Source organism: Heliconius melpomene, chromosome 17 (assembly GCF_056956725.1).
Source record: "Heliconius melpomene rosina isolate 202511_hmr_F chromosome 17, ASM5695672v1, whole genome shotgun sequence".
NCBI classification, from domain to species: Eukaryota; Metazoa; Arthropoda; class Insecta; order Lepidoptera; family Nymphalidae; genus Heliconius; species Heliconius melpomene.
Window position 1 is genome coordinate 479,506 of NC_140405.1, and position 26,207 is coordinate 505,712.

Consider the following 26,207-nt stretch of genomic DNA (forward strand, 5'->3'; position numbering starts at 1 on the left):
CCCACATCCACATATTAATAAAAATATTTCACTTCATTCCAATTTTTAAGATATGTTTTTAACTAAACTAAAAAACTGAAAATAATTGGCATCGAACCGTTCACAACCACGACAGCTTTACTCTACAAAGTCATCATTAGGCATTTATAAACCGTTTTGCCAGTAACCGATATAGCAGGTATGTAACCTGTATCGAGCATTAAGGCTTGCGGCCAGTCCCGCCCGCTGGCGCGCCGGGTCCTCCGCCAGCCGACTCCAGCGTTATATATAGCTGTTCTAGCATAATTGTTCTGGGGAATGACGTGTGCTTACTGAGAAATACTGTGTCGGTCTGTGGGACGACAGAGAATGTTGATAGACGACTATCTGGATAAACAGTTGAGTTGTTTTGTTGATTCTGCAGAATGGGTGGCAGGGGAAGCAGAGAACCTACAGATAGACTGTCATATTTTGCTTATTTTAAATATGCGATAGTTTCATATCTCTATTTCAAAGTGCGAACTGCTACAAAGGTATCAAACCTAGACTGTCTCATCTTATAGTGTGTATTTAACAACCAATAAGTAAGTAACTATTGCAGTTTGTATTCGCTGAATGGACACCTGGCTGTTGCTTGTGTAACGTACTAAATTTATTATTTATTGTCCCTCATTAAAAGCTTACTACATGTTTGTATATATGAGGCACACATTCTATTTGAGGCCGTGCGACTGTAAACGCGACAGTTGTGGCTTTCATTCGTAATTGGGGGAATAAAATATATAGTATTTACATTTCCACGTTCTGGTAACGAAGCTAAGGGTGGCTTCTTCGGCAGAAAGTGGAGAAGGAACAAATAAACTAGGTGTCATAATAAACTAGGTTTCCAGCTTCCAGGTTCTAAAAAAAATCCAAAGTTAAAATCCAGAATAAAACAGAAAAAAAGCCGACAATTATATAACCTCTATACTTACAATATTTAGAATACGTAAGTATCTGGAATAAATAGATAATTTTCAAGGACTATATTAGCTTGATTTGGAATGCGCTTGCGAGAAGTGAAGAACGAGTCCTTTGTGCGCACGTGTTCCCTTTAATGGGTAATGGGTTCATGACTGGCCGCGAAGGAATGTTACTTATACGTTATATACTATGTGACTTACAATTTGTAGGTGATAGGTACATTTTTATAATATTAATACAGGCTGTGGCCGGTACAGTGTGTAACTACTTATTTTGAATGTATTACAGGTATGTTTAGTGCCTTGTTTACAATCAGAAGTTGTCCTATTGCGCCACGATTGCCTCAAATTCGATATTCATAATCCAAATAATATTTTACCTTCTATAGTAAGTACGTAGTTAAACGAGTATCAAGTAACCACACAAAAAAGCTTCCTACAATAACTACCGAAACAGAAGGCCATGTCAATTTTTGGTAAATTTCCTAAAAAGCAAAATAAAATAAATGATCCAATGAACATTTACGTTTACCTCGAGCAGTGGTGCATATCGTAGTCCAGGGTTCAATCCCCCACATTGTCTAATGACACGGCACATTACACTGGGCTTGGCTTCCTTACACACCTTTTAATTTGCATGTTTATTATCTCGCACTTACTACTTTTTGTCTCTAGTTAGGGAAACTGGTGACTGGAGTGTCTGAACTCTAAACACTAAATTCTTCCTATCTGCTATATGCGGATGTAGCGTGAAAATATCTACCTAGTCAGCAAAGGGTAAGAATTTTAAATACTAATGTTTTTTAAACAGCGAAGAGAGAAAATAAGAATAATTAATGGTCCCAAGTGGAAGCTGAGCACTCCACCGTCATTATGTTTATAATGTGTAACAATATAAAACACCAAAGGTCTTACTTAAATTTCTTAGTTTCCAAGATCTAATGAGGGTCAAATTTTCCAGAAAAGTGGCTAAAGGCATCCTTGTAATGATAATGATGATGACACCTACGTCTGGTAGCAATTAGGTGTCCAGACAGGAATTACACGACTAGTTGGACGAGGGCTCCTACTTTGTATGAAGGGTTATTATAAAGAAGTTAAAAATTGAGATTATTATACATGAGAAAATGTTTACAACTAGAATAGAATAGTTAAACTAAGAATCTGACTATAAACGCGTGACTGACTATAAATCGTAGATTCGAAACTCATTAGTGGATAGAAACAAAAATTATTTGTTCTGGAAAAAACAAAGCATCGAGTTCTGTTGAACACTCGAAACGAAGAAAAATTGTAAGGAAAGTCTGTTTATATATATTTTTATTAAAATATCGGCTTATAATTTTGGTGTTATAAAAAAATTAGCTTAACTAATGAATACCGCGGTATTGGTTGCTTAATGCAGAGAAGAGATAAATTTACAATTGAGGGGAGTAATGATAATAAATATTAAATAAAAAAGAGCATAAAATTTTGGTACGAATGCTCTAAAGAACTATATTTGATGTATTTTGCTAATATAATTCCGGTTGACCGATTGACTCCTGGACTTTAAATGGAGGCTATGGAGTAAAGGGGAGCAATGAATGACAGCAAACATTACTCGACTACTTTCTAAGGGAACAGGAAAGAACTATACTTAAAATGTAAAACTCAGCAATTTAAAAACAAATTTTAATATAAGTACGTACAAGTGTAAAATCGTCACAAGAAGCCCTTCAATCTTATTTCATGCAATTACTTGAGCATGTGAAGAAAAACATCTAAACCCTTCTCCCAAGTAAATGACCATGTTGCGTCCTCCATTTACCACCTTGTAATTGTAGGCCACGAAGTACGAGTACGACCGGAGTGAAAAGACAGTTTTACTTTCTACAGTCCATCCTGGTTTTTAACGGACAGGCGTCTAATGTACATAGGTTTTTTTGGATAATTTTTGAAAATCCAGTAAAAAATAGTTTTTAATTTAAAATTTACTATGCTATAGTGATTTCAAATACTGAAATAACCCCACACTTCTTAAGATGAAAAAAAAAAATATACTGATTTATCACAAAAGACTTAAGCCGTTGACGTGGGACGTCGTGTATTCTTAAAAGCTATACCTACTTATTATAAATACAATTAATAAAATGAACAGTTTCAATACCAAAATATTAATTAAAAGTATCATGTCTACATATTTTTTTTCATTCTCCTCAAATATTTGAATGTTCGTCCGAAACTGGTAATCCAGTAGCGATCATTAATCAAAGGCCCGGCCGCGGTGCGACGCCCGGTTGTTATTATGTGAGCAATTTGTCGTGGAAAAAGGTTTTTTATGGTATTAGTGTGTATCGAAGTTTGGTATTGAAGTACATAGCAAGGTAGACAGAGGGAAATTGGGAATCTAGTGTTAAGACACTTTCGTTACCCCCTTTTCACCAAATTCTGGAAGCATTGCGTGCCAAGTGATGAAATGATGATGAAATTCAAATTTCATATTTAGCTTTATGGTCTTTAGCTCTATGGTCCTGCACATCCCGCTTTGCGGAAAAAAGCGGGAAGCTATACAAATTAACATAAAAGAAGAATTGCCAAAACTTAACGCAATATAAGAAATGAAAGTAGTTGAAATATTCTCTCGAATGGATTTGAAGCTTACAATGATCACATTTTTGGTCAGACGCTTCCACTGCGCTACAATATAGCTTCAGGAAAACGTGTTCTTATGTAACACACCTTTGCCCAGCGGCGTCTGTCGGTATGCGGGTCAATAGCCTAATTTGTCTTCTTTTAACTTTATATAGAAGATTTAATTGTATATAATTTATCAAATATTTTGTAGAGTTAAGTGCAAAGTCGTAAAAATACTAGGTCAATATATTAGATCTTATAAAAGAAATATTTTAGAAAACGTATAAAAAACTTAAAATACAGGGATTCGAACCCTTGCCTATTGGAAACCGTCTGAAAGGGAGGAGTTTAAACTTTAATATGTTTTTTATACAAATAAATAAATATGATAATATATAATTTATTTTAAGCGACTTCTTTAATATTATAGTTACTACGATTACGAGTAACATTGGTAAAATAAATAATGTTATATCTAAGTAGAAACATAAAACTCTTCCGGTATTGAGTGACTGATAGAAACTACTTAAATTTGGTATATACCTAGGATAGAGAGAGAGAAGGGCTGAAGGGAAGCACTAAGAGAATATTTCTCGAATTATTTAAAGGAATTTGGGTTCTAAAGTTCAAAATTAAACAAATTAATTATTAAACAAAATTCAACGACAACGCGACGACTACTTCAATATAATTATTTTACAAACACGCCATAACGTAAGCTTTAAGCTTCAATCAAAAACTTTTAACCAAAACTTATGTGTCTATGGTTTTGTTGACATCTACCCACTTTACTTTAATTTACACCAAACAAAAACACAATGTCAAGACAATGTCGCGGCAGCAGGTGCGTCTCGGAGTAAAGCCGTGCTGGTGCTTACCTGACACACTGGAATCTGGTAATGCGAAAAAAAACCACCAAACGATTTATGTGTTTGTGTTACCTTTAGTGTAATGTTCATTTAAATTTTACTTTCAACGTTTCAATAGTTGGGTATGTTTGTTTGAGTCCTGCGTTGGGCGTTTTATTTTACATTTATATAATTGATTTTGTAGCGGTACTTCCTTGTCCACCTGTCAAATGTCCCGGTATCGCGTGAAATTGATAAAATATAGAAGCCTACACTCCCTCAGAGTACATAAAAATCAAGCTTCTAAAAATATGAGCATTTTTGCAGCGTCTTCGCTTACCCCATAAGGTACAACCCGTGGACTATTCAGGAACTTCGGCACGAAGTGAGATTTGACAATAGAAATATACTAAAAAAAACTGAAAATTGACAATTTATAGCTATTTCGTTTTATACAAAATGAGCGAAGATTTCATTTAAAAACTACTAATTATATTTAGAGAATTTTGAAAATTAGGAGAGAAAATTATCAAAAAGACATACAAAAACTTCCTTATTCCTTATACCTCCTAAACTTATAAAGCAAAGGTATGTTTTTCAATTAAAGCAAGCTATTTTAGTACAACACTCACTTTCACTGTTGTGGTAACACTCTACTGGACTATAAATGATATCTGCCTATTAAACTTACACGTGCCGACGACGCGACGCTTCCCGGACGTATTCGGCTATTTATTGTTATTGCTTACAGATATTGATAGAAAACCACACGTTAGGCAGAGGGAACTTAGTGTTAAGACACTCCCTTCTCCATTTTCTACTGAATTGCGAAGCTCAACGCCCAACTTTTTGCCTCAGTACGAGAGTGAAGAAATTAAAATAAAAATATATAATAATTCATCGAGATCGAATCCACAACCGTCACGTTACAGTCACATCCCTGTATCCCTGCGGCACGACGGCCCCGTAGGCCGTAATGATCACAGCAGGGCCGTCATAGCACAGCGTCTTACTGTAACGCGCAGTCGTGGATTCGAATCCCACTCGAGGAAATGAACTATTTACATTTGCTTACTCTAGTAAAAAGACAAATTGGGCGGTGCGTAGAGAACGGAGTGTCTCTGTCTAGCCTACTATAAGAGGGATGTGGAAGGAAGTTAAAAAATGCATATATACATATATAAGAGCACAGGCAGCAAGGCGTCTCGTCGCTTAAGAGGGGAGATAACTAAATGTTATGACATACATTAACATTTTGAATAACTTATACATGACTTCAAATGTATGGGTAAATAAAATTGAAATGTCTTTTATTAAAAATGAAGGGATTTTTATTCCTTATGTGAATTTTTCTTCAATATTAAGCATATAACTGTGTTTGGCTGCTTTTTCTAATTATAAGATGATCGCACTGCATCATCAGGTTAGACTAACTATCCTACATATTATTCCGTTCTCCATATTCTTATATGAAAATAGATTCTAAAATACGCTAACAACAATAATACGCAAATACATACCTACCATGCACTATAAAATGCAAACTTATCCTATGTATTAAACTTTAGTTAACAGTTACAATCAAAGTACTATAATAATTTAAGTTTAAGTGTTTATGATACGGTCTGTGTAAAATGGTCGGTTAACATCGTAAATTCTGTAATGGCAGTGAATTACTCTTCTAATGGTCCGGCAGCGGTCGACAGGTCAATATTCATTTATTTACTATACTTCTCTACTATATAAATCTAATAAAACCTACCGTTTTCCTATATATTATTTAGAATAATCTTCGTCACGTCACGTCATAACACTAGTTTCTCAGCTTTATGCATGTATCCCGCAGAAGGATTACCCTGCCAAAGGTTAAGACACTCCGATCCCCACTTTTTGCCCAATTTTTAAGTAATTGCCTTAAGTTTCTGAACTCAATTCCGCGCTTTTCTTTGCTATCAGAGCATCTCGAAGGGATCCACAGCCGTTTCGTTTGCAAGACTCTATACTGCAGCGCAACGACAGACTTGTCTTAAGAAAAAAATAATGTTCAAACGAGCATAGCCGTGTTTAATACGTATGTATGTATGTAGATAACAGTAAACAAGTATAGTGGGACCGGCCGCGGCGGCGGGCGCGGGTGCCGCCGTCGATTAGTGTTCGCGGAAATATTTATAATAATACTTAACACATATTATTAATATTTTGGAACTCTTAATGGAGGTTGGAATGTCTTAACACTGACTCCCAGGTTCTACTATGTGCATGTTACAGCGTATTATAGATTAATAAGATACACCCCAATATAATTGCATCTAAAACAGTAGATATAATCAACAAGCAACATTTCATTTAAGCTTCTAAATTAATATTTCACTTAAAGCAATTATTATTTAAGCATTACGTGAAATAGAAAACAAAGTGTCACATCACGAACCTCTCCTTCACTAGGATGGGGAAAGGTATTTTATGATCACTTACGAGGCATAAGGAATGAGCCTATACAAACAAGCCAGTAGTTTTGCAGTAATTGGATAGCCAGATAATTACCTAAGTCTAAGACCTGCCTGGTGCCCACATAGCTCCGCATAACTAATCAAATGGAATTTTATAATTTATCGTGTTCACCGCTACATATTCCTCAATTTAGTTCTAGCAAGGTAGGCAGAGGGAATCTGGGAAGCTAGTGCTAAGATACTCCATCCCCCATTAAGTCACTTCCATTCCCTACTTTTCGCCGAAACATTTCTTAAGTCACTGCTCACTGGCATTCTTATTTTTTAAACTGAAAAATTAAATTTTAAATACAAAGTTAAAGAGGCCACGGTGGCTCAGAGGCGAGAATGCTTTATTCTAATGCTAATTTATGAATTTGACGGGATAAAGCGTAAAGATGAAAGAAAAATGTCTCTATACTCAGAAAAGGCACGACTTTTAGTAAAGTTTGAAATAGTATCAGGCGTTATACCGCATTAAGCGGGGTATGCAAAGCGAGATCTAGTGCTTTTTTAGACAATATATTATGTATGTTGAGTAATGGGACTTGTCACCACAGGGAGGAGAATAATAATTCAGTACTCCGAGTCGGAATTAAATCCACAACCGTGGCATTTACATCTGCGCCACGACGCGACGGCTTCATTCACCGACACGGCGGAGGAAAAGTAGAAGTTGACATGTGAAGCCACCACTGAATACAAGTATGACATAGGAACATGCCAACTTCGCCATAACGGTGCGTACGGTGCTCGAGCCGACATGTTACAACGACAAAAAATATATATTTAACAACTTTTTTGGATATCACGCAAATTATACGTGACTGCTAAAAATATTCTAATTTCATCCGTCACTCTAGTACGAGCAGAGGGAGATAAGGAATAGAACCTGTTTATTGGTGTTAATGAATTACACATAAAGAGGTACATACATTCATGTTTCTTCTACATTAAACACATTTTTCTTCGGCCACGTGACGTGTTTTTTACTATATTCTTTTTCTTTTAATATTAATTGATTTATTATATAGTAACATGAATTGTACCGTCTTCTTCAACTTATGTAAAAATTAGTTTTTTTTGTTTTATCGCTTTTTTAGCTTCATACTGTTGTTAAGTGTAAGAAATGTAAAAATGCAGCGGTGAGCAAGTTTCCAGTTAAGAAGAACTAAACCTCGGAGTTAATTATTACCGAAGCTAGAAGTAAATCCGGCAGATTTGAGAGAGCAAGTAATTGGAAACAATATTTTCCTCCGAGTGGGGATCACAGGGTCCCAATGCGCTACGATGCCAAGCCCCGTTAGCTTCGATATTATAAAAATAATTTTAATTTAATATATCTCGCATATAGCTCAAAACACTCTGTTCACGTCCCGAAGAACAGAGTGTTTTGAGACATTATGTGTCGAATGGCGGAACTCAACTGGCGCGCGTCGCTACATACATATTTGTATTTTAAATTATTTCTCAAAGAGTACTCGATTAACCTAATAAAAAGCTTTTATCTCTTTAAAAAGCTCCATTTCCTTATCAAAGATTATTCTAAAGATATCGGCTGTGGTTTAATTGATCTTAATGGCACATTTACGTTTGTATTTTAGCGTCTTGCTAATTTTATTCTCAGTAAGATGAGTAAAAATTCAAGGGGACTGTGAAGTTTAAAAGGGTTTGAATTAATTTTAAGTAATAACCGTAATAAAATTTAGGCTTTATTATAAAGGCATCTAAAAAGTAATAAATATTAAAACTCAGCGAGCCTTTGACGATGTCCTCCGAGCTTTATTCGACACACCGATCGAATGTTTGGGATCCATTCCTGCTCGGGGGTATTCATTTTTTTTTAATTCCTCGGTCTTGTATCAACAATGGACAGAGCACTGCACTGAGGTTCGTAAATGAACACACAATATCTTAAAAAATTAAGGGATGCGTAGGGAACAGTGTGTCTTAACAGTAGGTCCGTATTCCCGCCACGTTCCGGATACAGCGTGATTGATTTTGATGTGATTTTGAATTTGTATTTAAATTTTCAAACACAATCAAAACGGAAACTTACATTTACTCAGAAATATAACACAATTTAGGCTCCTCGTGTCTGTTGCACCGTTGCATGACTTTATACAAAGAATATATTATTATACGATACGCTGTATCCTGCATATAGCACATAGCAGAGTAGGTAGTGTTTTAAAACACTCCGTTCCCCACTCTTGAGTTGTGAGTGGTGGAACTCAAAGGCGCGACGACGTGTTTCTAGAACGAGAAATGAAAATATTAAATAATTAATTTTGCTAGAGTTCCCACTTGAATCTACAGCCATCGCGTTTATAGAGATACGCGTGTGCTGCTGCGCTACGACGGCCTTTAAAGAATAAATTGATAAACAAAAAATACGTTCAAATTGATAACCTTCTCATTTTTAAAGTCGGTTAAAAATATTGGACAATCATGCCTTATACGAAGTATAATATTTATTAGAACATTAGGCTGTCATCACAGCAATATTTATAATTGGCAGATTACTTAAATTACTTACTTATTATAAAACTATGTTTTATGACATTCAAGTTACATTATAAGTGTAGAGGTGTAAGTAAGTACATATTTTTGAATACTATATTTATTTATTTTTTATCTTTCACGTACTTCCTATTATACACATAATCTAGCGTTGAGATACTTCCGTTCCCCACTTTCCACCGAATTGAGGAGGAGTTGCCTGTTAATGCCAATGTAAATTCAAATTCAAATTCAAAATATTCTTTATTCAAATAAACTTATAATAAGCACTTTTGAATCGTCCAATGTACATGACAACAAAAAGCTACCACCGGTTCGGAAGGCAGTTCTGCTGAGAAGAGCCGGCAAGAAACTCAACAGTTGCTCTTTTCAAAATCAATGGTATATTTTACTATTACATTAGCTGGCAGCTATCCTGCATTACATTCAATAGACTTTAATTCCATACATGTTTATCCTCTAAATATTCTTGAACAGTGTAATAAGCTTTATTTGTAAGATTTTTTTTTTATAGATATTTAAAATTTTAGTAGTGGCAAACTTAGAATACACTGCGGAATTTTATTATATACACGTATAATAAAATTCCGCAGTTTTCCGCAGCATTCGCAGACGCAGGCTGAGTCAGCCCCATAAAAAATTTATTAACTTTTTGGAGGCGAAAACTTGGTGTAACAATCTTATCTTTATTTCTCGTTCCTATCGTATGACTGTCGCTATTTTTTCTATGACAATGTATATTTTGTCGGACAAAGAGAATGTTATAATATACAAATTGTAAGGATAGGTATTGTCTTTTAAATGATATTGTTGTTAGAACACGAAAGTTATTTATATTTATAAGCAAATATTTAAATTATAATAAGAGTTTTTCAGACAAAAAACGTACTCGTCAGCCTAATAATAGAAGTATAGATATAAATTACAAAAATATTGCTTAAGGATGTCGCTAGTACCAAGTAGACAGTATGGACGAGCCTTTACAAATATTTAATATACGCGCCTAATGACTTGCCGTTGCCCGTAATGTGTTTTTGTTCAAAATAAAGTCAATTTTAATGAGACAAAAACGAATGAAATAACGAAATTATGGAATGGGATTGGAAGCTTATTTTGTACGGGGACAAGGAATATTAACAATCTTGGCTTTAAAAGGTTTATTTTATCACATCTTAAGAAGCAACATCACCAGCACCGTGGTGTATTTATTATCAAACTTATACATTTTAAGGTAACAATTATATAATATCTATAATTTAATAATATCTCGAAATAAAGCTTCCGGACCGTATCAAAGTATCATTAAAATCAGCTTATTAGTTTTGAAGTGTGAATACACATGCACTTGTGGTACATCATTGCGTGTTCAGTGGTTGAATTGAAAATATTAAATATTTCATTTTGTCGAGCGTGAATCGAACCCACTACCTGTCACATCTGCCGCTGGCTTTTTGAACTAAATGATTTCACAAGTACTGTCTTATAGGAAACATATATATGTACGTGTTAGAAACAAAATGTAACTTTTAAGTTTAGTTATTACAGTTCGTGATAAATGAAAGCATTTATATTACTATGAGTTTGGCGTGAAGGACGTCTACTTGCGCAACGCCGGCCACAAACAAATAAACTTGCTTAATCTAATTCAAGTTAAATATAACTTTTAAAAGCTTTTGAAGCTTTGAAAACTTTTAAAAATAAATTAACTTATACCAAGATTCCGATAATAGCAAAATAGTAATAAATAGAGAACTAACCGAGAAATTATTCAAAAAGAAAAAGGCGCGCAAGTCAAAAAAACAACAAAAATAAAACAAAAGTTACCTCGCCATCCATCAGGCACTGCGCACAGAACACTTCACTAAAAACTTTTCTTTGAAAAATAACAATTTTCATATGAAGGAACACGCGATCATTAATGAGACAGACGATCGAAAGCCCTTCGCTCGAGCTTTACACTGGGAGCTGGAGCTGGGAGTGGGACCTGCACGGCGTAACTCACTATGGAGTACTGGCGAGTGAAACGCGTCTAAGCTTTTTTAATAACAACTTTTATTACGGCCTTGTTTGGAACTGGCTGGCTGGCTGTGTTACTGTGCTAGTCACTTGCTATTTTATAAATGGGTTTGTGATATCTTTTTATATATTTTTGTTATATGGAATATTAGAATGTGGTTTGAAATTGATAAAAACTTATTTTGATTAATATTGTAATATAATTAAAATATAGCTACTTTATACATCATTTACTATTTTTTTAATGTTTCACTTTGCGCGCTACATAATAAAAAACTAAATATTAGTATTTAATAAAACTACTAAATTAAAAACAAATATTAGTGAATGTAAAGCATAAGATATATTCCTCTAATTACAAATAATATAACCTTTCTTTCCCGTTTATTTTACTAAAACCACGCTAAAAAGTACAGTAGCTCATACATTAGACACGTGGTATTATAAATCGATGCGTGCGAGTGTACGGCGCGCGCGCAGCCTCCGGTCGTCGATCGCAACCAGTCCGACCGCATTTCCCCTTGCCCCTCATCTAAATCTACCAAAAAGCAACCCCATTTTGTACCTTAAGCACTTAAAAATAAAGTTTCCTTTTCCTTATTCGAGGGAACCTTTTAAAACATTTCCGAAATCGTTGCACAGACATGAGCATGCAGGGTCTTTACATATTTTGTCAAAGTTCGATCGTTTTCGACTCTACCCGATGGAAGTTTAAAGGCGATATTTGGTGGGACGGAGCGAGGAATGCACCTGAGCTACCGTGCCCCGCAATCATCGGCGTACAATAATATTTACAGATCAGTTAATAGCGACTAGAACACGTGGCTTTCCCAGGATATAGGTATTTGGAACAGTTTTAGTACAAATTTAATAATTCAAGTTTATAGTTAGATTTAGTTTGGTTTAGATTATTCAATAAATTCGGAAGTGTCTAATTAGGAACGGAGTGTGTTAACACTAAGTCCCCAGTTCCCCCTGCCTACCCTGCTATGCGCAGGATACAGCGTGAAGCTGGCCTGGCCTTAGTGGCCGAACTCATTACCGCCCTTAGCTTCATTATCGCGGGAATCGAGCCCACGACCTGTCGCGTGAACAGTCGCACGCGTGTTGCCCTGCGCCCTGGCTGCCATGCTGGCATCAGTTATATCCAATTATATTCTCTAATTTACCATAGGCTTGACAAGTCTACTTATTTCATGTTAGAAACAACGTTTTTTGTCTAAATTATAATTTCAACCGGAAGCGCGACATTTATATACTTGTTATTAGTGTATTCCAAGGCAATTAATTAAGATATTTGGTTTCAATATTATTACGTCACTTTAATAATAATACACACGGCCATATTCTTAATATGTTTATTACAAGAAAAGCTTATTTCTCTAGGTTAATTAACAATTTTTCGACAATGAAAGCCGTTTTTTTGTTAATGAAAGCCGTCGCTTGGAGAAGTTACCCAGGTCTACAATCAATAATGGCCAAAAAAAATGGTGTCTTTTTGGCTATCACCATTTATTTGATAACGTAACGTGATAGTTTTGGACTGTGATATCGGACCTACGAAGGTACTGGTGCTGTAAAGCAGGTAGGTATATCACATACCTATCTGCCTAATAAATCACAGTGATACTCGCCTCACGCGGAAATGGAACCCAATACCTTGTCATTCTTTAATTGTCGCACACGACGTCGTAAATAACTGTCGGAGCCACATACTTACTTACTAAAACGAAATAGAAATGTTTCATTCCTTTAGAAGTATTCTATAAATTACGTTTGGGAGTTGAAGCGTTCTTGTCATATTAATTCATAAAGTAAGAAATCCCATAGGACGTTATTTATGGCTTTCGAACGGTTGTCGGCACTCTGGAGGGAGTCCTGTTACTGGAACGTGGCTCTGATGAGGTCGGTGTTCCACCGGCTCAAGCGGATGTGGAGATATACATAAGTCTCTATATGTATATCTATCATTTATCTTAGTTAAGCAATAAGCGCTCTGCTCACAACCAGGCACTGCACCGCAGCGCTATGGCGGTCTCAGCTTCAACTCGGCTTTTACTACTTTTTACATTTATAATAATTAAGAACGCTTTAGCTCTCCTTTAAGAAGCTTTTGGAGGCTGTAAACATCCAGCCTCTCGGCAACGGCAACTCAGATGTCTCCCTTCTGCTTTCACTTTGTACTCGCGTATTACTCGTATATGCCCTCCATTGCATTCTTACTTTTGCCTACTCCGTACAATATAAACAAAAAATAAAAATACAGACTGAATATTTAAAAAAGTATAGTTTTTTAAAATAAAATATATATTTTTGTAAATGTTATATCACATCTATTTAAAATAAAAAAAAGTGTTGTCAGAAGTGGGATTCGAACCCACGCCCTCAGAGAGGACCAGAACAACTCAACCTACTGCGTAGGCAAGGGTACCTTGAGTCTGGCGCCTTAGACCGCTCGGCCATCCTGACTGACGACGGGAAGAGCGAAATAGTGGATTATAGTTATACATAATAAGTTATATATATAATTAGACTTATAATTTATAGGTAACTGAGACATACTGTAGGTAACTATTATTTTCAACAAAACTTAATTATGTAAATATAAGCAGTTACACTTTTTTTTTATTCTTATCGAATAGAGAATTGCCGCATTTCAGTGACGAATCTGGTGATCTTTTACAGTTTAAAATTTTGAACAGTTGCTATATTTAGATTCAGAGTAGGTAGGGGGAACCTTGGACATATGGTTAAGACACTCTGTTCCCCACTTTCCGCTGAATTCTCGAAGTAATTTGTGTGTTTTTATACCACTAATCTATAAATGGACGACCAACCTAAAAAGCTAATAGTTAAAGCTTCTATCATTTGCATGCAGCCTCCGCATCTAGCTGCCATCTAATGGCGCACATAAATCTGTTCGTCTCATTTGCAATTGTATAAATGAAGTACTAGTCTCTGAAAGCTTACTTGTACTAATAAATGTTTATAAACGTTAATTACGATTTATTTCATATGAAAATTATGAGTTATATGGTGAGAATGGGATTATAATAAATTATAATATTAGTATAGATAACAGTATTTGGTTAGGCCGTCGTGGAGCTCTGGGAGAGGGTCGGACGTATGATTATATTATGTATTGAAATTGTTTTCATTTCTTCACTCTGGTTGACAAGGCGCGGCGTTGAGTTCCGCTACTCAACGCGTTAATTAAACAGTGTATGGGGAAGGGATCGTTTTTACACTAATTAGGAAATGCATCAAAAAATGTGAAGCTGCACAATAGCTTCTGTTAATACAAAGTCAACTGAATGTTCAGGAAGTGGAGAATAGAGTGGTTTAACAGGATCTTGATGGGCTCTCTGCCAAATATTTGTGTTCTTCTCAACATATGTACCCTATTTTAAGCATAAAGATCAATTAGACGTTGTATGTCACTCTATGTAAACGGAAATAAGAACAAATAAAATAATACAATTCTAATCAGTTGTAAACCAATTTATCAGCTTTATAACATTAGCACTGACTTACATTATACTGACATATTTTTTTGTTGAAAAGACTTTTACGAGGGGTGACTGAAAAGTAATGATAATCAGTAATAAATACCATCGATGTAGTAAATATAATAATAGATTTTCTCTACGTCTCCTAACAAGACTCTACAATTAGTCCATCTCTTTTGTAATAGGTATAAATAAAAATAAACCTAGAGATTCGTTCTTGTCGATTCATTTCTTCTCCTGTGCTCCCCGTAACCACATTTATATCTGATAGTCATTCTTCGTTGTCAATACAATTTCTTCTACTTTTTTCATGTTATCTTCAGTGAGGGACATGGATGAGCGTCCATCACGATATGTTCGTCTTTCGATGCATTTGAGACCTTGGCACAAACTGCCATTCCAAATGAATAAAGGTCTGTAAAAACAATAAGTTTTATACTTAGACTTACTTACACATTTTTTAACCTTTTCATATATTCATAGAATTATACGTATATCCCTACTAAGGCACAAACGTACATTACAAGTAAATAAGCATTACTCATGAATCAACACGAGGGTCGCGGGTTGGAATGCCGTTATGGACGTGTAAGTATATTCACCATAGAATTGTGTTTCAAGTAAAGTTGTTGCGAATAAATAACAATATCCTTATCTTATTCTATAACTTAAGATGTAAGTGCCAATTCGTTTGTATGTTTGAAGCTGTGTTACAACTTTAGTTGTTAACAAAAGATCTTCGAAGGATTTTGGCGGAACAAGAATGTAAGTATATTCGTTTTCTCGGTTCTCCAATGAAGGTGGTATATTGACGAAATACTTTTAGTAGAGATGAAAGATACTAATGGACGTGACCTTAATTGCATTGATAAAATGGTGAACGTCAGGTTCCACGTTTGGTTCAACACAATACGATGCGAAACGGGAGTATTACAGACTAAGAATGAAATATGGATGAGCGCCATGGACATGAGATCTCTTGGTAGGAATTGGATTCACACTGAGCAGGCCCCCAAAATTATAATCGGCTCAGTGCTCCCGTAGATGACCATTACGCCTGTATATCACAACTTTCTCAGATACAGGCGAATCGAAGGCCTGTTTAAACAAAAAAATGGGAATTAATTCTTGGGCTTATCTAGAGATATTTTCCAGGGAGTGCCTGGTCTCCGGGATTTTACATTTTAAATTTAAATATTATATACAGTTACAGTCTTGTTTAAATTTTATCTGATCTCTCCCATTCCTCAGCCCACGACTAATTTATTTGTTAGCACAGCAAAAGCTAGGGATGAGTAAACATTCAAAAAGGATGTACAAAACGAAGGCTAAATGATCAATTTGTATGTAGATGTAATGATAGGTGGAGAACTGAGTAAACATGTTAATACGTTACATATAATATTGCTTCAACAATTACAAGATGCGTGGGCACAGCTCGTTAGCGTCGCCGTACGTACGCCGTGCGAACAAACGTCATTAATATATTGTGCCGACTTTATTGATTATTGAAACTAATCGCAGTGTATATTATTAGGATTCCGTAAGTAAAGGACAAAACGAAACGTTCATAGCTCACTTGGTTGTACGTCTGTATGTCATTGTTTATTTGTAAGTTTGCCATTTATGCACAACTTAAACTTTACCTTTCGACTCTCGCTGATCAAACATCAAATTAGTATGGATTATCGTCGGTGCTCGTGGCCGAATCTAAAGGCGGGACTTAAACTTTAGCTTTAAACCGATCTGTTTCATCTGCTTATGTACTTATAGGCTTTTTTATTTTTCGGGTTTAATTTTTTGTTAGTAAAATTTGTGGTATGGGCACAAGAATATTGTGTTCTCCCTTCCTGCCTTCCTACGCCTATCTATGTCAGTGCGCATTTGACATGTTTTTTAGTTCCTTACTCTTATATTTACATTATAATAGCCTTTATAGATACAAAACATTACAAAATATTTCTATTATTATTGTTTTTATAGAAATTTAATTTTAATCTCATCAATCACGAAACGACGACCATCTTGACAGGATTTAAAATGTAGGAGCTCATAATTGCTTACTATTTACATATTACAATATATTTGCAAATAGGTACTTTAGCAACGTCGTTAGGCAAAATGGTTAAACTAAAATAAGTATATTAATAGTTTTTCATATAACTTCACGCCATAGTGGCTAGAACTAAGGACTATCATATCATATGGTAGAAAATTTTAATATTTCTAGGTGTAAGTATGCTATAAATAAAATTATTGGCGTAGTGTTAAAAATTTTAACTACTTGCGTAGTACAAAATACTGTAGGCAACAGAATACGGTGACTTATTAAGATAAAGAAAGATATGCAGAATTTTTATTTTTCATTATGATACATACTTAAGTATGAAAGGACATTATAAATGCTAAAATATTAGTTATCCTCTTTTACGTTGACTCGTTAATATTTAAAAATATGTTTACAGTTACCGTTAGTTTTATTAAACATGTAAAAGACAAAGGTATAGAAAAAATAAATAAAAGTTCAAAAGCATTATTGTACTTAGATATATTTAACTTCACCTTTATATATTACACAAGATAATTGTTAAGAGGGAATCGAAGTAACGACCACATCGGTAACAAACACGCATAATTATTATTAGATTTAATAAAAAGGTCTTCATTGCACAACAGAAACATCTGGTGTGCAATGAAGACTAACCTACGTTACAAAAACAGTAAAAAAAAAAACATTTGTATTAACGTCCTTGAGATGGAGTTGGGAATTATCCTTAAACATAATGGTGATATACCATATAATTCCATAATAGTAAAATTAATGGATTTTTCTTCGATTAAGATCAAGCTGCATCCCGCATGTAACAGTGCAGACAGAGAACAGAGTGTTAAGACACCCCCGTTTCCCAAGCATCAATCAATTTTTAAGATATTGTTTAGCGACGGAACTCAGCGCCGCGCTTCGTCGTATTTCTAATAAAAACTTTCATTCCCCGAGTGGGAATGGAACCCACAACCATCGCGTTTACTTAACCTGCTTCGCACAAAATGCGCTCAAGTTCCATTATTTAGGGCACAGCCTATAAAATTATTCCAACGGATATTTTCATCCGGTAAACAAAATTACGTACAGATTAGTAAATAAATAAAAACAACAAATATATCCGTTAAAATAATTTTATTATACACATTCAGCGACACACTGGCACATATCACAATATGCAATAACAGATATCCAAAATTGGAAGAATAGTTGAAAATATAAATACAATTTTACAATTAATTAAGTTATTTTGGGCATTTTAGTTATAAGATATGGTAATTTAGTTTGAAAGAAAAAAGCTATAAAAATGACACAAAAATATTGTAATAATTTATATTAAAATGTGTCTAATTAGTTTTAAACGCTCAATAAGTACTTAACTGGCATTAAATTACAATATAATGTACATTTATAACTATATAATGACAGTTAAATTCTAAAACAAGTGATTTACAAAAAAAGTGTTGCCATATATACTCTTTACTGCACTTAATAACAAAGATAACATAGTCCAGAAAATTGTTGGCAAAGGTGAACTTATCCCTAACACAGATTTCTTCCAGTCAACCTCTGGGTGTGCGAGTTAAAATTTTGCAGACCTACAAGTGCAGGAACTAATTTTATTAATAATATAACTCATAAATATAGATAAAATATATTTAAACTACACAAGTATAAATAAATATATATATTAAAAGCAAACTATGTAATAAACCATAAAGTGTGCTTTTAAGCGTTTCTTAAAAATGTGTGTTTCTTTCCTGAATTTCATTAGGTAGTTTATGCCAGAGTAGAGGAGCATATACTTTACATACGCTAGGCAAGCACGTCTAGGTCGGGTGGAACCAGGAAATAGGCAAAAACGGGAGTAAAGATATTACAGATAGCTCATGCATATCTCGCCGAAGTCGGATTGGAAGCCAATTAAGTTCAGCACGAAAATAATAATGACAGTTATAAAAATAACATAGCTTAATTTTTGTATATAAATTAATTCTATAATTACTATTTGTATTATAGGAATAATATTAAAACATATTAATCATCATAAGTTCATAAAGTATCAAATATTGACATTTTGATGCCTACAAAAAAAAACACTTAGTCATTTTAAGACCTTTTTTCTCCAAAACCGAAATATCTTTACCATATTTTAGAACAAAAATAACATCAATTTATATATATTTCAAAATAATAATTAGACATGTAATTAATTTGTTTCATACAAAATAACCAGAGTCAAAGGCAACTACTTCTAACTGCGTAATATGACTATGGCCTTCACTCGAGCAGAACTGATTTTTCTTTCAAAAATTCTAGTATCTGAAAGAAGAGGAAAAAACAGCGTATTATATTCTATTTTCTAACTTCACACTGTATCCCGTATATAGGAGGGTAGACAAAGGAACCTAGTGTTCAGATAAATACATCAAATTGCCACTTAACACGCAAAACCTCTTTGCAATTGATGGGAATGTAGTGTTTTAACTAGGTTCAAAAGTTCCTCCTGCCTACATTACTAAGTGTGGGATACAGTGAAAAAACATTATTAAGATATGACATTCTTTGCCTTTCACCACCACTGAAATTGGAGACATTACACAGTTCATCACATTCAGTCGGAGAGTGACCTACTAAATACTGCAGCATGGCTAAGTTTCAAGTAAATATTAATATTAACAATATTTAAATTCTCATCAACAAACCTTACACTATTTCCTGGCTTGCAATGCGTTGGACAACCAGTCCATTGCTTGGTCTAGGCCTTCTCCCCTTACCGCTGACGTCTTGAATATCTGGAAGGTTCTATCACGTAGGGCATCTAGGCCAAGGGCCTGGTGGACCTCAGCCACTGTTAAACAACCCGCCATGTCTTGTTTGTTTGCTAGGACAACTAATATTGCATTTGCTAGCTCTTCTTCCTGAAAGAAAATAAATAATATAGATTATTATCTTTTTCAGCTGCACTTTGTATCCCGCATCCCCTCTGATCTTTGGAGGCATTGCACGTTGAGTGGTAAAACCCAACACTAAGCTTTGCCTCCTTACCAGAGTGAGGGAAAGAAAATATTAAATATTACCTCAAGTTCAAATCAACCAGTTGCATTTACAGTCGCCACAGTTGGCCTCAATAATTTTTCATAGAAATAAAAATAAACTTACTCTTAACATATGCACAAGTTCATCTTTAGATATTCCTATTCGATCTCTGTCTGCGGAGTCCACTACATATATAATTGCATCTGTGTTCCCATAGTAACATCGCCAGTATGGTCTGGAAAATATTTAATCATTACATGGTATTAAAAAGCAATACATTTTATTTTGCTAGAAGTGAAGTGAAAAACTAAATTTAAAAAATCAGTGATATAAGTTATTTTATGAATTCTCAAATATTAGAATAGGCAGAGGAAATCTAATGCTAAGAAACTTTGGTCCCTATTTTTTGCTGAATTCTCAAACAAAGCAAGTTACCTAGCAAAACTCAATGCTAGGCCTTGCCTTGTTACCAGAGCAAGGAAAAAAATTTAATTTGAATCACAATGGTGACAATCATGTAACTGTAAATGCGATGCCCAAATCAAGATAAGAATAAATAACTTAGTCAATAATAATATCATACATTATCATTTACAACTTGTTTCCATTAACATATTGTAAAATATAAGATTATAATCTTATATTTTAACATTTAATTTAATATCAAATGTTTTCTTTTTATAAATTATTATGGATGTAATCTGTATGAGATATTAAGATCATACATAAAATAAATTTAACTTTCCTTTAGTTATCACTTTCAAGAATAACTAACTTTGCCAATTTCACTAATCATAAATCATGTTACACAAGAACAGTAATTTCAAAACAACAACACACTGTCTGCCTAGACTAATCACTGAGTCTGAATCTTTACAAACATGTACAAACAATTAAATTTAAAGTAAATCCTTAAAAATGATTTTATTACCTGATGCTAGTTTGTCCACCAAGGTCCCAAACTTGAAATTTAAGATTTTTGTACGTAACTTGTTCAACATTAAATCCTATAGTCGGTATAGTTGTTACTACTTCCCCTACTTGTAATTTATATAGTATTGTCGTCTTCCCGGCACCATCGAGGCCGAGTATCAAAATCCTCATTTCCCTTGCACCCAGCAACCCTCTAAAGTAACTAAATAGACCGCCTATAATTAAAATACATAATACGTAAGTCCATTATACAAATAAGAATATAAATACTGCAAGAATCCCATTTACCTCACTTACTCACCCATTTTTATTGTGTTAAGCTTAGCCTATAAAAACATTAGTTGCTAGTCTAAGGAATGTACAAAATATCCACGCCTATACATCCACTATAATAGAATATCTAAATAACTTAACATACACCTATTTAATAAATTTTACACGTTAAAAAACCTTAACAACATTTATTGAGAAATTGTTAATCATTTGACGTGTAAGCAATAGGGATGCTCGAACAAAACATCGTAACATCGATGTCAGCACAGCAGGGACACATAATCGATATTGGGGATGGGGGGCAGTCGACTCGCGCGTCCCGTTTTTTTTTTCTTATTAATGACAATATGTGCAAAAACAATATCGTTGTTGGCTGACATCGATGTTGGCTAACATCGATGTTTGTCTTTCGATTTTTATCGAACATCGATGCTTTAGCTTCGATGGTGAAATCGATGTCAACATCGATGATTTTCTAACATCGGGCATCCCTAGCAAGCAAGCAATCAAAAGTGTTGCTAACATTAATAAATTAAAGTAATAGATTATAAATTAATAGATATTGTGTGTTTTTTATTTATTTTTTTGAAACTATTTCATTAAAGAAAATACAATTCATTGTTATATTATTTCTGCAATTTAATTATATAAATAATGTTTATAATAGTTTTTAGTTAAATAATGTCATAAGCAAAAAAGTGTAGCTCCTATTTATATATTTTAGCAATATATTTGTATAATACGCTTGCTATAGTTTTTATGAAATAAGATTTTTTCTATAATAACATTTTTATATAAGTAAAAAATAAATAAAAGTAATATTGAAAGATCGTACGGTATTAATTCTTATACTTGTAATATACTAATTATTATTCCCATTAATTTGTCGAAAATTTTGTCAAAAAGTGAATACAAAATAAATTTTATTTGTGCTTATTCTGCCATCGTAAAAAGACTAATAAAACTTTAATGGTGCTTTTTTTAGGTTCATGCTTTCATTCCGTAAATTCCGTTATAGCCGAGTAGATCTGATTTCTGAGAACATGTTCTTAAGATATTCTTCTCTCTACATTCCGCCGCGCTGGAGTTCGACATACCGTGTTGTCTAAAATCCGCATTTTATCTTTATAGAGCGGAGAAACGGAATTCTCCCGAGTGAAATCGTACTCATAGCCATAATTTTTGCAGCTAGGCGTTGTCTTTTCTAAATTATCTATGAAAGTGTACATGTATTAAAACATTTATTTCGCCAACGTCCATACCACGTTGAACACACCGGTTCTCGTCCGATCACCGAAGTTAAGCAACGTCGGGCGCGGTCAGTACTTGGATGGGTGACCGCCTGGGAATACCGCGTGCCGTTGGCTTTTTGCTTAAATTGTTTTTGTACCATTTTATTTTTTGCTTTATTAATATTAGAAAATTGTATAGAATACTTTTATAAAAAACAGTATTTTTGTTTTTCAAACAAAAACACAACAGGTATTTAAATATACGGTGAGATAAATACGACGTAGACACGACGGTTATGGGTTCGGTTGCTATATGTGGGACGGTTTTAATAATAAATAAAAAAATATTGGAATTTGAATATTATACGCATTAAACGTATTATTAGTACGTTATGGTTATATGTAGATTATTATCATTTCTCCGCTCTGGTAGTCAAAACGTGGAGTTGAGATCCGCCACTCCACACGCAATGTCTTGAAAAATCAACGGAAAGTGAGGAACAGAGTGTCTTACCACTAGGTTCCCTCTGCCATTATCGTGTATGCAGGATACAGCGTGAGGCGACTATTATGTAGTTTTATAATATCTCAACATATTAGCTAACTATGCGTATACGCATACAATTAGTACGTCACTCGACGTCACAGCCCCGCCCCCGCCCCCGCCCCCGTGGTGCTATGACAAATTAGACATAACTAATTTTACTCATGCCTTTATTGGCTTTCCATTCTATTTTAGCTTTGTTTAGGCATGTTTAATTATACTACAATAATGTCCACTATTATCAACCTCTTCATACATGCGCTCCGGGGGTTCCTAACTTTTTACGTAACTTCTTCAAGTGCCTATCTTTGATACTCTCTTTTCGAAGGTCTCCCGCTACCTCCCTTACCGTTCACTTTTCCTTCATAAACCTTTGACAATTCTTTCATCACTCATTCGTTCGACGTGCCCAAAACGACTCAGCACGTTCTTCTTCAATGTCACCGTCGACGTCCTCGCTAGTACCTGCCATTCTGTGTCTGTTTTCATTGCGTCAAATAAGTACTTAGGTAAATTTTGTACATAATCCTTCTATAGCTCGAAAGAATAAATTGTACGCCTATATCTCTATAATTTCTTTCCTATACGAGGAGATGTATTTTTTTCATTTCTTTGCTCTAGTAGGTAACATGACAAAGCGCGACGTTGTGTTCCGTCACTCCTCGAAAAGTGGAGAACGGAGTGTCTTAAGACTATTCGTTCCTCGTTCCAATCCTATGAGTATATTTTATATACGAGTATATACGCGACAAAATATGAAGCTATTTTACATCCCAACCTCTTCCTCTTTGAAATCTCATTCCTTATTTTTACTTCGACACTTATCCGCTGCGCCATAAGTAGCGGCGGCCAACTCAGGTTCACTCACAAATACATTACTCGACAGCATTTTCAATGAATCATAACATTATAATCCTCTTGTTTATTTTTGATATACGTTATAATAAATTAATATGTACTAAGGAATTTATGGCGGTGCTGTGGAAGCGGGAACGTAATCATGGGTGAATCAGCTAAGTTTATAATTTTAGTGGGCTATTTGCGATAGTTCCCGCGTTCACGTGTTCTGGAGGAATACTTGGGTTGTTTTGATATATAATGATTGAACTGCCTGGTTGGAGCACATGGGAATGTATTGTGGAGTGCTGTCGCTAAGAAACTTATATGAAGTTATAGAGAGGTATCTAGTTAATTAAATCACCGAAATGTAGATACTGAGAATAAAATAAACATTCAGTCAACGCGACAGCCTTGTTCAATTTTAACAAGTGCTTTATAAAACCACCCTATTTTTATATGTAAATTCAATATACTTAAAATGCTATGTCGGTATATGTTTAGCTCATATACCGTCTCAGACCGAATCTCGAAGATGATACATTATATGAGGAAATAAAATGTCTTAGCACAAGGACAGAGAGGACTCTCTGATGTATGGGATACAGCGTGAAGCTGATTTGATTTCGATTTTCATTATTTTTCCGGCAAAAATGATATAAAATCAAAATCGAGTGTAATAATGCCGACATCAATTAAATTGTTACCGGTAATTTCCGACTTACGAGTTTCCGAGTAATAGAAAATTCGTAGGCTGTCGTGACGTGGCACTTCGCCCGAATGGGGCAAGGTCGTGTGGCGTGTCACAAAATGGCAGTGACGTCACGCTTTAGGTGAAAAGTCCACGTTTAAAGTAAATACTGTTTGAAGTTTGAAATTTAATATTTATTTATTCTTTGTGCTGCTAGGGTTTTTCTTTTTAACGTTGACTATAGGAATATGGACATACCTTATAATTTCATACTCATTTTCCCTGACGACCGCTTTAGATGAAACTTAACTATAATATAGCTTAGACATCTCTGATGTCACAGTAGGGTTACATGTTTATATTTTGTGTAATTAAAAATACAGAGAAATAAAAGAAACTTTAGAGCAGGCGGCCTTATCGCTACAAGCGGTCTCTTCCAAGCATCCTTAAGGTGTAGGAATAATTAGACCGAATATAACTGTAATTTTAATGATCTAATCAAAGCATGTAGTAGTTTCGTCGGGAAATGCAGAGGAGCAGCGCTAAGACAAGATTTCTTAAAATTCCTACAGAAATTGGAAAAAAATGGGAATTTCGAATTTTGTAGAGGGTAGTACAGCTCCTTCCGCCAATACCAATTACACGAATACAAATATTTATCATTAAACAACCATTGATTCAGAACTTAGTTGTGTACAGTTTACGTAGGTTAGCGTCACAAGTTTACTTCTCGTGATGATGGCGGCTCCACGCAGGTACGAGTAGGTATAATCCACTAAATGAAATAAACAACTATAATACTTTAAAAAAATACACTTAGATGACACAGTAATAGCCGAATTTACATAAGCTATGGCCTATGTGTTATTGTGATGTACGTTGTACAATACAGTAAAGCTTCACGTTCGCTCGTTCACAGCGAGACGTGTTGCTTTTGAGCCACGACAGGAAACACCTGTCTGATATAATCGTTATCATTATTTAAGAATCTTAATTAAAAATCCAAAAACGATTTCTTCGTACAATGCAGATACTGACGCACGCCGAGATAAACCCTGCACAACTAACATACCACTGTCGTACGACAAATAGCTTTACACAGTTCGCTGGAAATATATAATCGCTTATAATTATGTCATTATTGTTTTAAATTATTACTTGTATGCTATTTATATATTATTTTATTTTATGTTAAACATTGTGTAATATTGGGTAATAATGGCTTAATATTACAAAGCTGAAAAGTTTGTTTGGTTACACGCGCTAATCTCAGGAACTCCTGCTAAGTATCGAGCCTATATATATAGGCTGTAGGACATATTCGTATGACAAATCCTAACTGCCCGAGGTATTTCTGGCGGGTGCAGTAAGTTATGTGGAAGCGATTGACCTCCCGGGTGAAGCTACCGGTAAAAGGTACATTATAAATATTTAATTTAGGGTATTTCTTTCCGCTGTGGTACACGAAGCATTGAGTCCAGCATTCATTTTGTTTCCTTATCATTTCGTGGCGTAGATTTTGTCATCGATGTAGGTTTCTGCGAATAATGCAATCACAGTGGCAATAGAATAATATTCAAATTCAATGTTTTATTTATATTATTTTATCATGTGCCGAAGAAACAACACCTAGCATTCTGTCATTTAATTATTGATAACTTGAGATTGGCCG

The 26,207-nt window shown here is 34.6% G+C and overlaps 1 protein-coding gene and 2 non-coding genes across 4 annotated transcripts; 1 reads left to right on the plus strand and 2 right to left on the minus strand.

Annotated features, from left to right (window-relative positions):
* Positions 1–13,789: 13,789 nt before the first annotated feature.
* TRNAL-CAA (transfer RNA leucine (anticodon CAA)) lies at positions 13,790–13,902 on the minus strand. The gene is made up of 2 exons: positions 13,865–13,902; positions 13,790–13,834 (listed from the first exon to the last, which is right to left on the minus strand). It is a non-coding gene; the product is annotated as a tRNA-Leu (tRNA).
* A 3,571-nt stretch (positions 13,903–17,473) lies between these two features.
* On the minus strand, positions 17,474–21,475 carry Arl1 (ADP ribosylation factor-like 1). Of its 2 annotated transcripts, none has more exons than XM_085200561.1 (5): positions 21,260–21,475; positions 20,957–21,173; positions 20,149–20,260; positions 19,692–19,907; positions 17,474–19,308 (listed from the first exon to the last, which is right to left on the minus strand). In XM_085200561.1, the coding sequence occupies exons 1-4, from the start codon at positions 21,261–21,263 to the stop codon at positions 19,698–19,700; spliced, it is 543 nt and encodes a 180-aa protein (XP_085056687.1). In that variant the 5' UTR covers positions 21,264–21,475; the 3' UTR covers positions 17,474–19,308; positions 19,692–19,697. The 2 variants fall into 2 exon arrangements, with proteins under 2 accessions (XP_085056687.1, XP_085056688.1); XM_085200562.1 differs by having other exon boundaries at positions 18,104–19,308; positions 19,697–19,907; positions 21,260–21,450.
* A 1,004-nt stretch (positions 21,476–22,479) lies between these two features.
* On the plus strand, positions 22,480–22,598 carry LOC146529772 (5S ribosomal RNA). Its single transcript, XR_014878974.1, has one exon. It is a non-coding gene; the product is annotated as a 5S ribosomal RNA (ribosomal RNA).
* Positions 22,599–26,207: the final 3,609 nt, after the last annotated feature.